We start from the raw sequence: 13,268 nt of genomic DNA on the forward strand, positions 1-13,268 counted from the left end.
TGAATCGTTTCTGTCATAAGAATTGAGTGTATTTTACACCTTTTGCATTGTTCATTCTGTACACATAACATCCATTGCAGTCTGTCCATCCGGGGGAGGGATCCCTCCTCTGACGTTCTCTGTTTCTTCCTGTTTTTCCCCAGTGAAGGGTTTTCAAGTTTTTGGTGCCTTTTTCCTGTCCTGATGTGAGGGGTTTGGGACAGAGGATGTGACATGTGTACGGACTGTAAAGCCCTCTGAGGCAAATTTGTAATTTGCAATTTTGGGCTATACAACATAAAATTTGAATGTTTGAATGCACTGTACCGCAGATATCTCAGATGATTTTTGCATACTGATTTGTGTATTCTTCTTCATTTGGTACTTCTGATATGCTCTCATATTTCATGTTTCACATCGGAATGGTTAACGGTAGCTTCACCAGCACAATGAAAACCTTCTTTCTTTCTCTGCTTCTCCTGGAGTCTTTTCTACATGCATCGGCTCAATGCACCGTCCAAGGCTCAGAGTTTCACCTGGAAGGAGATTATTTGTTGGCTGGACTTTTCGACATTCACCATGATAGTTCTCCTGTTGTACAAGACCGACCAGAAGCCGTTGACTGCTCCGGGTGAGTATTACAAAGTCTCAATGAAAATATTCTGGAGTTGAAAATATTAAAATCCTGATGTTAACACAGATCAAACATTTCCATGCTTCAGGTCAGGGGATATAGCTCGTAACAGTTACAAATCTTTTTTATCTTTATCTTATTTTTGACCTCGGTCCATGCTTCATTCCAATTGTGTTTCAGATGTTGGCTCAGGCAGTAAATAGTGAGACTAATTCCCACATTCTCTTACTTTCCTTCCTCTATCTGCAGTAAACCCTTGATTCTTTCAAGTTATCGGAGGTTTCAGTTGATGAGATTCTCTGTAGAGGAAATCAATAACTCCACCGACCTCCTGCCAAATGTGTCTCTCGGATATGAGATATTTGACCACTGCTCAGATATACACAGTTTTCCAGGCATCTTGAAACTTCTCTCAGTTGATGGCTTGATCCAACCTTGGACTGAACCACCCAAGAATCTGTCCAAAGTCATGGCTGTAGTCGGCACTTATACGAGCACTCAGGCACTGACTGTCGCCCCGCTGTTCATGATGGATCTCATTCCGATGGTAAATCATCCAAATACATTCAGTGATACCAACATGTTATCATACATTTAACAAAATTCAAGCAGCTTCTCAATGTATCACTAAAATAACAACTATTTATTACCCTTGAAGTATATTTGCTTAAATCTATGAATTGTAAAGTTTTAATGTTACATTTGAGAATTTGTCACTGTACATTATTATTTTTTGACAGGTCAGTTACGGAGCTGCAAGTTCGGTATTTTCAAGAAAACAGAATTTCCCCTCTTTCCTCCGAACAGTTCATCCCAATAAAGATGTTATAGAAGTGATTGTTAATATCATGCAACACTTCAACTGGAGCTGGGTCGCATTCCTTCACATTGATGATGATTATGGAAACGATGGCCGGGAATTGTTCATAGAGAAAATTGATGGCACTGAGATTTGCCTGGCATACACCAAAGGCCTTGATCAACATACAAATTATTCCCAAGTATTCAGACAGATAGAGACACAGAAAATAACTACTATTATTGTTTTTGCTCCTGAATGGACTGCTGAAGCTCTCATTAAATCAGCAATACAACAGAACGTCACCAACAAGGTGTGGGTAGCAGGAGATGCATGGTCCTTAAACAAGGAGCTCCTCAAAGAGAAAGGAATACATAATATTGGGACGATACTTGGGGTCTCTGAACCAAAAGTTACAATACCTGGTTTCAGTGATTTTATCCATCAGTCCAAAGGCCAGACTCACTGTGAAAATGCAGAACAAAGTATGTTTTGCAATCAGGTTTGCAACTGCAGCAGCCTGAAACCAGAAGAAATCCTCAATGTGGATCCATCTTTTAATTTTCCTGTTTATGCTGCTGTACATGCCATCGCCCATGCCTTACACAATACCTTGCAATGTGACTCAGGCAGATGTAACAGGAATATTACAGCGTACCCATACATGGTGAGTATAAACATAATATGATCAATTAGTCTCTTACTCTGTTTGATGTAAACGTATCTTACTCATTTCTTTTGAATCATCACCTAATTCAGAGTGTTATAAACAAAAGGTTCTCTGAACTTGTGTGTCCACATTAGGTTCTAGCAGAGCTGGAGAAGTCAAACTTTACACTTTTAAATCAAAGTGTCACATTTGATGAGAATGGTGATCCCAACTACGGATCCTATTCTATAGTTTTCTGGAACCAAAGCGGCGACGCACAGGAGATTGGCTTTCATAACTTTTACCCAAACTTGTATTTCTTCATCGACAACAGCAAAATTCAGTGGAAGACAAAGGAAGTAAGTTGTTTTTCTCCTCAAAAATACTTTATACTGTTTTCTTTTCCAGCTTCTGCAGGGATGTGCGTGTGTGGATGAGTGTGCATGTGCACATTTATTTAGTAATAATGCTGAACATTAACCAACAGTGGTTTGTGCATGGAGTCGTTTGCAGGGGGGGTCCAGATGTTGCGTTTAATGTTGATCGCATGTGACAAACCCTGTTAAGAATTTAAATGCTTCATGGGTCAAAACACTGTACTTTGCCTGCGCCCCTTACTGTGTAACATTGCACTCGTCCTCACTCGGGTTGTAAAGAATTGTCTTGTACAGGTGCCTACTTCACGGTGTTCCCAAGAATGTGATGAAGGATCCAAAAAAAAGCCAGATGGAATCCACAGATGCTGTTTCAAATGTGAAATCTGTCCAAAGGGCACTTATTTCAACAAAACAGGTAAATAACTTTCCGACTTTTAAACTTGTTTATGGCTGACTGTGATTCCCAATTGGAAGCAAGACAGAAGCAACATGTGAGCAACGTGTCATTAAATCCACGCTTACTCCATCTTTCCACCTGGGAAGTTGAGTGCACAGCTGCTGCCAACTTACCTTCCTGAGAATAGGGTGTATCTGCAGACTCTGAGCAGGTGCTAACTGTCAAATACATATTTAAATAGCCAAAACACAATTTCATCATCAGGCCACCTGAACTACAACCAGTTTTAATTTAGTAAATTACGTTACAGAAACTTAAAGTTTACATACATCGTTCTAGTTCTACGGTTTAGTACAATACAGACTTCTGTTTTTTAGATTCAACTTTTTTTGCTTAATTTTAATCAATACAAGAGGTTGGTATGAAACAGCAGGTTAAAAATAAATATTCTATTTATTGGGCTTCCTTAAGCCACAGAGGACTATTTCAAATTGACTCAACCTTGATTTTGTAAATCTGTCCTTCTCTGGTGTTGAACAGGGAATCCCTACGAGTGCATCAACTGTAAGGACACAGAATGGTCTGCAGCAGGAAGCACATCATGTAATCTGCGGGAGTTGGAGTTTGTCCCATTCACAGACATTGGTGCCATACTGATCATGGTGGGAGCCTGGGCCTTGGTGGTCCTCACAGTAGCCATGTCCGTTCTCTTTGCCATCAACTACAACACACCCGTCGTCAGATCTGCTGGGGGGCCGATGTGCTTCCTCATTTTTGGCTGCCTGTGTCTGTCTAATGTCAGTGTGTTCTTTTACTTTGGTAAGCCCACCGCTTCCTCTTGTGTCATGAGGCTCTTACCATTTCTCTTGTTTTACACCGTTTGTCTATCATGTTTTGTGGTGCGATCTTTTCAAATTGTTTTCATTTTCAAAATAGCTGCCAAGTTCCCAAAGCTCCACAGTGTGTGGATAAAGTATCATGGACAGTGGCTGTTCATCACGCTGGCATTTGTTACTCAGGCACTCTTACTTCTTTTTGGCAATATGTTTGCACCTCCAAAGCCCCACAATGAAACCTCTTGGTACCCAGACAAAACCATCCTTATTTGTGGGATGAGTGACGACGCATACGTTGGTCCTGTGGTTTTACTTGTATCTCTGTGCTTCCTTTGCTTTATTTTCTCATACATGGGCAAAGACCTTCCTAAAAATTACAATGAAGCCAAAGCAATAACCTTTTGCCTGCTCCTGCTGATCCTCACATGGATCATCTTTGCCACTGTGTTCTTACTTTACAGGAGCAAGGACATCCAGACACTTAACACCCTGGCAATACTCTCAAGTCTCTACTCCTTTCTGTTGTGGTATTTCATGCCAAAATGCTACATCATCATTTTCCAATCCCACAGAAACACGCAAGAGTATTTCCAAGGTCTCATTCAGAATTATACCACCAGAAAGTAGCAGCTACCAGTAAATGTGTGTCTGGTTTATAGAGGGAAAGAGATCTGGTTCAGGAGTCTTATTTAAATTTATTAAATTTAAATTTTTTTTAAATTTTTTTTGTAGAAATGCACACAGTTGTTTAAATACATTCCTTTTTGGCTGCACTGTAGGTTGATTGTTTATTTGGTGTTTTTTGCTCATGGGTTCAGGAATCTTGAAATGAACTATACATTATAGACTCCTGTCGTGTAAGAATCTACAGTCATGCCAGGGTCTTTGTGGCATAGTATAGACTTATAGGTAAAGCAGTGCCTTGAGCTAAATGCTACTGTATAACAAACTGGCAGTATAAAGCTGCATGGAGCAGGTATATTTGATGGCCAACCCAGAAGATAGGATCCTGTGATAGGATCCAGAAAGAAAACTGAAATATACAAAACTTCATGATGATTTTCTTCACACATTCACAAATTACCCTCCGTTTTAGGAATTTTCAAACATAAAGGCCAGTACCAGAAAAAGCTAACGTTAGGCAATAAGCAAACAGTACCATGGGCGCACAACTTCACATGAATAAAATTAATGGCGCAATGAGGTTAGAAACCACAAAATCAAAAATAAAGACTCACTTCTCTACTTACGTGTGTTTGTGTGTTACTCATACTGTTCTCCATGTAAAGTTAATTCTGTAAAGCCATGCTAAGAACTTGTATATAAAAGTAACGTGAATAGAAAAAAAACCCAAATTAGAATATGTTTGATTCATTTTCTGTTCAATACAGTTTTCAACAAGCCTACTAGATGCTGGTAAGCCGAACTTTAGGCACACCATGAATACACTGTGTAAATCAGGGCTCTCAAACTTTTCTTTAATAAGAAAAAAATGATAATCTACGCTCAGCCTTCGACCAAGTGATAAGAATTGATGGCCAGCTGGTGCGCCCTGACGCAGCGCAGTCATATCCACAGTTCTGCCGTTAATGGAGGTTTCGGGAGGGAGGTTCCCCAGGCCTGTTGTTTGGCAGTTATTTCGGCAATTTCGGTGCGACCCGGCAGAAGGGAGAACACGCCAGTAAATTGCTGGGGCAATATCTGCTCTCTGGGTCCCGGAGAGATGGTCTTAATGAAGGAGCAAGCCTGATTAGTCGATTTTGGTACCTCATGCCCCAGCTCGGCTCGGCCTCCCTCTATGCTTTTAAGAGGTTGAGGTGGTATATCTGTGTAGCTCCGCCCCTCATAGGTGACATCCCCCTCCCGCTGTGTGACCACAAAGGGCCCTTGTAACTTGGCGAGGAGTTTAGAGCTGGATGAAGGGAGCAAGTACCTTTTCTCCCCGTGTGAATTGCCGCAGCCTGGCTCATCTGTCGTAATTTATGACGGCCCTCGGCCTGGAGCAACTTCTCACAAAAGCTAACGTTAGGCAATAAGCAAACAGTACCATGGGCGCACAACTTCACATGAATAAAATTAATGGCGCAATGAGGTTAGAAACCACTAAATCGAAAATGAAGACTCACTTTTCTACTCACGTGTGATTGTGTGTTACTCATACTGTTCTCCATGTAAAGTTAATTCTGTAAAGCCATGCTAAGAATGTTTGATTTATTTTCTGTTCAATACAGTATTCAACGAGCAACAATGTTGCCACTTTACTGTGATGTTAGTAAACCGGACTACAGGCACACCATGAATACACTGTGTAAATCAGGGGTCTCAAACGCCGCGGTTTCCAGTGCGGCCCGCGGCCGGCGGGGGGCAACCGTACCGTTCGCTGGTCGGACCATCAGCGGCGCCAGTCCTCCTGTCGACCGTACCGTCAGCGAAGTCGGCACCCCCCGCCCTGACAGCCGTAATGGTCTGGCCCGTGTTCGGTCAAAGTGGGCTGCATTTGGCCCGAACTTGAAGGCGAGTTTGAGACCCTTAGTCTAAATCAAAAAAAAAATTCTACCGAGATACATATAAGAGTGCATAATGTTTTTTTGTAAATTTAGTGAAAAATAAAGATTCTTTGTATGGCCATCTTTATGCTCTCATTTTTTAAATTAATGTTTCTGTAGCTTTATGGAAACATGTATTCATCTATTTTTGAAAAAAAGCATGTGATTATATCTTAATTTAACGTGAGATGCACGCTTTAATAAGGAAAAAATGATAATCTACGCTCAGCCTTCGACCAAGTGATAAGAATTGATGGTCAGCTGGTGCGCTCTGACCCAGCGCAGTCATATACACACTTCTCATTGATTAGGGACAGACTGTATGGAGTGAGTCTCAGACGGGGGTGCTGGACCTAATTAAAGATAACTGGGAGGAAGGTCAGAGCTCCTGCAAAAACGAGATCCAGTACGTCCTGGACCTGAGAGCAAAGCTCCACACACTGGGTAGGATGTCACGTGAGAAGTTGCTCCAGGCCGAGGGCCGTCATAAATTACGACAGATGAGCCAGGCTGCGGCAATTCACACGGGGAGAAAAGGTACTTGCTCCCTTCATCCAGCTCTAAACTCCTCGCCAAGTTACAAGGGCCCTTTGTGGTCACACAGCGGGAGGGGGATGTCACCTATGAGGGGCGGAGCTACACAGATACCACCTCAACCTCTTAAAAGCATAGAGGGAGGCCGAGCCGAGCTGGGGCATGAGGTACCAAAATCGACTAATCAGGCTTGCTCCTTCATTAAGACCATCTCTCCGGGACCCAGAGAGCAGATATTGCCCCAGCAATTTACTGGCGTGTTCTCCCTTCTGCCGGGTCGCACCGAAATTGCCGAAATAACTGCCAAACAACAGGCCTGGGGAACCTCCCTCCCGAAACCTCCATTAACGGCAGAACTGTGGATATGACTGCGCTGCGTCAGGGCGCACCAGCTGGCCATCAATTCTTATCACTTGGTCGAAGGCTGAGCGTAGATTATCATTTTTTTCTTATTAAAGAAAAGTTTGAGAGCCCTGATTTACACAGTGTATTCATGGTGTGCCTAAAGTTCGGCTTACCAGCATCTAGTAGGCTTGTTGAAAACTGTATTGAACAGAAAATGAATCAAACATATTCTAATTTGGGTTTTTTTTCTATTCACGTTACTTTTATGTACAAGTTCTTAGCATGGCTTTACAGAATTAACTTTACATGGAGAACAGTATGAGTAACACACAAACACACGTAAGTAGAGAAGTGAGTCTTTATTTTTGATTTTGTGGTTTCTAACCTCATTGCGCCATTAATTTTATTCATGTGAAGTTGTGCGCCCATGGTACTGTTTGCTTATTGCCTAACGTTAGCTTTTTCTGGTACTGGCCTTTATGTTTGAAAATTCCTAAAACGGATGGTAATTTGTGAATGTGTGAAGAAAATCATCATGAAGTTTTGTATATTTCAGTTTTCTTTCTGGATCCTATCACAGGATCCTATCTTCTGGGTTGGCCATCAAATATACCTGCTCCATGCAGCTTTATACTGCCAGTTTGTTATACAGTAGCATTTAGCTCAAGGCACTGTTTTACCTATAAGTCTATACTATGCCACAAAGACCCTGGCATGACTGTAGATTCTTACACGACAGGAGTCTATAATGTATAGTTCATTTCAAGATTCCTGAACCCATGAGCAAAAAACACCAAATAAACAATCAACCTACAGTGCAGCCAAAAAGGAATGTATTTAAACAACTGTGTGCATTTCTACAAAAAAAATTTAATAAAAATTTAAATTTAATAAATTTAAATAAGACTCCTGAACCAGATCTCTTTCCCTCTATAAACCAGACACACATTTACTGGTAGCTGCTACTTTCTGGTGGTATAATTCTGAATGAGACCTTGGAAATACTCTTGCGTGTTTCTGTGGGATTGGAAAATGATGATGTAGCATTTTGGCATGAAATACCACAACAGAAAGGAGTAGAGACTTGACAGTATTGCCAGGGTGTTAAGTGTCTGGATGTCCTTGCTCCTGTAAAGTAAGAATCCAGTGGCAAAGATGATCCATGTGAGGATCAGCAGGAGCAGGCAAAAGGTTATTGCTTTGGCTTCATTGTAATTTTTAGGAAGGTCTTTGCCCATGTATGAGAAAATAAAGCAAAGGAAGCACAGAGATACAAGTAAAACCACAGGACCAACGTATGCATCGTTACTCATCCCACAAATAAGGATGGTTTTGTCTGGGTACCAAGAGGTTTCATTGTGGGGCTTTGGAGGTGCAAACATATTGCCAAAAAGAAGTAAGAGTGCCTGAGTAACAAATGCCAGCGTGATGAACGGCCACTGTCCATGATACTTTATCCACACACTGTGGAGCTTTGGGAACTTGGCAGCCATTTTGAAAATGAAAACAATTTGGAAAGATCGCACCACAAAACATGATAGACAAACGGTGTAAAACATGAGAAATGGTAAGAGTTTCATGACACAAGAAGAACCGGTGGGCTTACCAAAGTAAAAGAACACACTGACATTAGACAGACACAGGCAGCCAAAAATGAGGAAGCACATCGGCCCCCCAGCAGATCTGACGACAGGTGTGTTGTAGTTGATGGCAAAGAGAACGGACATGGCTACTGTGAGGACCACCAAGGCCCAGGCTCCCACCATGATCAGTATGGCACCAATGTCTGTGAATGGGACAAACTCCAACTCCCGCAGATTACATGATGTGCTTCCTGCTGCAGACCATTCTGTGTCCTTACAGTTGATGCACTCGTAGGGATTCCCTGTTCAACACCAGAGAAGGACAGATTTACAAAATCAAGGTTGAGTCAATTTGAAATAGTCCTCTGTGGCTTAAGGAAGCCCAATAAATAGAATATTTATTTTTAACCTGCTGTTTCATACCAACCTCTTGTATTGATTAAAATTAAGCAAAAAAAGTTGAATCTAAAAAACAGAAGTCTGTATTGTACTAAACCGTAGAACTAGAACGATGTATGTAAACTTTAAGTTTCTGTAACGTAATTTACTAAATTAAAACTGGTTGTAGTTCAGGTGGCCTGATGATGAAATTGTGTTTTGGCTATTTAAATATGTATTTGACAGTTAGCACCTGCTCAGAGTCTGCAGATACACCCTATTCTCAGGAAGGTAAGTTGGCAGCAGCTGTGCACTCAACTTCCCAGGTGGAAAGATGGAGTAAGCATGGATTTAATGACACGTTGCTCACATGTTGCTTCTGTCTTGCTTCCAATTGGGAATCACAGTCAGCCATAAACAAGTTTAAAAGTCTGAAAGTAATTTACCTGTTTTTTTTAAATAAGTGCCCTTTGGACAGATTTCACATTTGAAACAGCATCTGTGGATTCCATCTGGCATTTTTTTGGATCCTTCATCACATTCTTGGGAACACCGTGAAGTAGGCACCTGTACAAGACAATTCTTTACAACCCGAGTGAGGACGAGTGCAATGTTACACAGTAAGGAGTGCAGGCAAATTACAGTGTTTTGACCCATGAAGCATTTAAAGTCTTAACAGGGTTTGTCACATGCGATCAAACTTAAACACAACATGGACGCCCCCTGCAAACGACTCCATGCACAAACCACTGTTGGTTAATGTTCAGCATTATTACTAAATAAATGTGCACATGCACACTCATCCACACACGCACATCCCTGCAGAAGCTGGAAAAGAAAACAGTATAAAGTATTTTTGAGGAGAAAAACAACTTACTTCCTTTGTCTTCCACTGAATTTTGCTGTTGTCGATGAAGAAATACAAGTTTGGGTAAAAGTTACGAAAGCCAATCTCCTGTGCGTCACCGCTTTGGTTCCAGACAACTATAGAATAGGATCCGTAGTTGGGGTCACCATTCTCATCAAATGTGACACTTTGATTTAAAAGTGTAAAGTTTGACTTCTTCAGCTCTGCTAGAACCTAATGTGGACACACAAGTTCAGAGAACCTTTTGTTTATAACACTCTGAATTAGGTGATGATTCAAAAGAAATGAGTAAGATACGTTTACATCAAACAGAGTAAGAGACTAATTGATCATATTATGTTTATACTCACCATGTATGGGTACGCTGTAATATTCCTGTTACATCTGCCTGAGTCACATTGCAAGGTATTGTGTAAGGCATGGGCGATGGCATGTACAGCAGCATAAACAGGAAAATTAAAAGATGGATCCACATTGAGGATTTCTTCTGGTTTCAGGCTGCTGCAGTTGCAAACCTGATTGCAAAACATACTTTGTTCTGCATTTTCACAGTGAGTCTGGCCTTTGGACTGATGGATAAAATCACTGAAACCAGGTATTGTAACTTTTGGTTCAGAGACCCCAAGTATCGTCCCAATATTATGTATTCCTTTCTCTTTGGGGAGCTCCTTGTTTAAGGACCATGCATCTCCTGCTATCCACACCTTGTTGGTGACGTTCTGTTGTATTGCTGATTTAATGAGAGCTTCAGCAGTCCATTCAGGAGCAAAAACAATAATAGTAGTTATTTTCTGTGCCTCTATCTGTCTGAATACTTGGGAATAATTAGTATGTTGATCAAGGCCTTTGGTGTATCCCAGGCACATCTCAGTGCCATCAATTTTCTCTATGAATAATTCCCGGCCATCGTTTCCATAATTATCATCAATGTGAAGGAATGCGACCCAGCTCCAGTTGAAGTGTTGCATGATATTAACAATTACTTCTATAACGTCTTTATTGGGATGAACTGTTCGGAGGAAAGAGGGGAAATTCTGTTTTCTTGAAAATACCGAACTTGCAGCTCCGTAACTGACCTGTCAAAAAATAATGTACAGTGACAAATTCTAAAATGTAACATTAAAACTTTACAATTCATAGAATTAAGCAAATATACTTCAAGGGTATATATAATATATATATAATATATATACAATATATATATAAAAATATACATTGAGAAGCTGCTTGAATTTTGTTAAATGTATGATAACATGTTGGTATCACTGAATGTATTTGGATGATTTACCATCGGAATGAGATCCATCATGAACAGCGGGGCGACAGTCAGTGCCTGAGTGCTCGTATAAGTGCCGACCACAGCCATGACTTTGGACAGATTCTTGGGTGGTTCAGCCCAAGGTTGGATCAAGCCATCAACTGAGAGAAGTTTCAAGATGCCTGGAAAACTGTGTATATCTGAGCAGTGGTCAAATATCTCATATCCGAGGGACACATTTGGCAGGAGGTCTGTGGACTTATTGATTTCCTCTACAGAGAATCTCATCAATTGAAACCTCCGATAACTTGAAAGAATGAAGGGTTTACTGCAGATAGAGGAAGGAAAGTAAGAGAATGTGGGAATTAGTCTCACTATTTACTGCCTGAGCCAACATCTGAAACACAATTGGAATGTAGCATGGACCGAGGTCAAAAATGAAGATTTGTAAATGTTACAAGCTATATCCCCTGACCTGAAGCAAGGAAACGTTTGATCTGTGTTAACGTAAGGATTTTAATATTTTTAACTCCAGTATTTTCATGGAGACTTTGTAAGACTCACCTGGAGCAGTTGATGGCTTCTGGTCGGTCTTGTACAACAGGAGAACTATCATGGTGAATGTCGAAAAGTCCAGCCAACAAATAATCTCCTTCCAGGTGAAACTCTGAGCCTTGGACGGTGCATTGAGCCGATGCATGTAGAAAAGACTCCAGGAGAAGCAAAGAAAGAAAGAAGGGTTTCATTGTGCTGGTGAAACCACCGTTCAGCAATCCGATGTGAAACATGAAATAGGAGCGCATCTCAGAAGTACCAAATGCAGAAGAATACACAAATCAGCATGCAAAAATCCTCCGAGCTTTCCCGATCGTCTCTGTGGTACAGTGCATTCACCTTTTCTTACATTTCATTTTGCAGACTTATTTTCTGCCCTGATTAATATTTTGCACATTCATGAAAACTAAAAAATCCGGTTGTCCTCAAGTATTCGGAACATTTGCTATGAAACTTTAAATTAGCTCAGTTTATTAAAGGTTCAGGCATCTTTGGCCCTGATCAGGTTTGTTGTTGAAAAAAATGACCCTTAAGTTGGCAAAATCAAGTTTGTTTATAACTGCAGCAGGAAAATGATAACATGCAGTCTATGAAAAACATTTCATCAATCCAATATGGAACCTAAATTACCAATTCTGCTTGCATCAATCAAAGGAAATGGATTTAAACACTTTGAAACAGTATGATGGTTGAAAGAAAAAACTAAAACAAAAGTTTGATTTGAGACATTTTTGGGGGCAGGTGCTCAAACCAAAACCAAAACAATTATTCATGAAATTAAAAAAAATAACAATATATATTTATTTGTTCACAAACTAACTCAAATTGAATGAATACATCAATAACAGACTAAAATAGACAAAACAAGTATTGTACTCAAGCAATAAGGTACGAGAGGCTGTATTTTATCGTCAACAATGTTACAGATCAAGGGTGTCAGTGACAACCTTCGAACTTACTATAAATAGTAATTAAATAGCTGCCTTTCAGCAGAAGTAGCCACCAGACGTTGTGTATCACATTTCAGTAGCCTAGTGAAAATAGTCCCGTACGTGTGGCTGTTGCTATGCTAATGCTCTCATTCATGCTCTCATTCATTCACATCGCTCATGACGTCCATCTTAATGTCCTCTTTAGCTAAAAGGTGTCCTCCTTTTTTTTCGGCAATCGCCACCAAACTAAAAACTGAAATGACAACCAACGGTCGCGCTGCTGCAGGTCCCCGTCCTTCTGCTTTTGGAGTCTCTCTTGGCATTATGCTGCACATTTTGTAAATGAGATAAACAATGTTGTGCATAATAATTAAGAGTGACTTGCATAATCTCTATAAAGCTGACAACACACACACACGTTTTTTTTTTTACTGTTTTCTGACACTTGAAGCATAAGCGGCATTACACTGATAATATAGCACACTCACCACAGACTGTCATGAAAAGGTCAACTTAAGACCTACCTTTCATCTCAATAAGTGAATTAAATGAAACAAAACTAGTGAACTTTTTATTAGAATACAGTATTACTGCCTTT

The 13,268-nt window shown here is 40.5% G+C and overlaps 2 protein-coding genes across 2 annotated transcripts; one reads left to right on the forward strand and one right to left on the reverse strand.

The window, feature by feature from the left end:
* The first annotated feature begins 338 nt into the window (after positions 1 to 338).
* Positions 339 to 4,916, forward strand: LOC120828723 (taste receptor type 1 member 2). The gene is made up of 6 exons (XM_078084102.1): positions 339 to 610; positions 863 to 1,160; positions 1,354 to 2,079; positions 2,217 to 2,420; positions 2,733 to 2,853; positions 3,376 to 4,916. The coding sequence occupies exons 1-6, from the start codon at positions 372 to 374 to the stop codon at positions 4,296 to 4,298; spliced, it is 2,511 nt and encodes an 836-aa protein (XP_077940228.1). The 5' UTR covers positions 339 to 371; the 3' UTR covers positions 4,299 to 4,916.
* A 2,524-nt stretch (positions 4,917 to 7,440) lies between these two features.
* LOC120828699 (taste receptor type 1 member 1) lies at positions 7,441 to 11,946 on the reverse strand. Its single transcript, XM_078084758.1, has 6 exons — positions 11,748 to 11,946; positions 11,214 to 11,511; positions 10,276 to 11,001; positions 9,935 to 10,138; positions 9,504 to 9,624; positions 7,441 to 8,981 (listed from the first exon to the last, which is right to left on the reverse strand). The coding sequence occupies exons 1-6, from the start codon at positions 11,927 to 11,929 to the stop codon at positions 8,059 to 8,061; spliced, it is 2,454 nt and encodes an 817-aa protein (XP_077940884.1). The 5' UTR covers positions 11,930 to 11,946; the 3' UTR covers positions 7,441 to 8,058.
* Between the last annotated feature and the right edge of the window lie 1,322 nt (positions 11,947 to 13,268).

The sequence above is a fragment of the Gasterosteus aculeatus genome, chromosome 2 (genome assembly GCF_964276395.1).
Source record: "Gasterosteus aculeatus chromosome 2, fGasAcu3.hap1.1, whole genome shotgun sequence".
NCBI lineage: Eukaryota > Metazoa > Chordata > Actinopteri > Perciformes > Gasterosteidae > Gasterosteus > Gasterosteus aculeatus.

Coding starts and splice junctions, on each gene's coding strand:
- LOC120828699 (XM_078084758.1), bottom strand. CDS start 11,929: ATGAAACCCTTCTTTCTTTCTTTGCTTCTCCTGGAGTCTTTTCTACAT. Junction 11,002..11,213: donor TGATGGATCTCATTCCGATG/GTAAATCATCCA, acceptor ATTTTTTGACAG/GTCAGTTACGGAGCTGCAAG. Junction 10,139..10,275: donor TTACAGCGTACCCATACATG/GTGAGTATAAAC, acceptor TGTCCACATTAG/GTTCTAGCAGAGCTGAAGAA.
- LOC120828723 (XM_078084102.1), top strand. CDS start 372: ATGCTCTCATATTTCATGTTTCACATCGGAATGGTTAACGGTAGCTTC. Junction 1,161..1,353: donor TGATGGATCTCATTCCGATG/GTAAATCATCCA, acceptor ATTTTTTGACAG/GTCAGTTACGGAGCTGCAAG. Junction 2,421..2,732: donor TTCAGTGGAAGACAAAGGAA/GTAAGTTGTTTT, acceptor TGTCTTGTACAG/GTGCCTACTTCACGGTGTTC.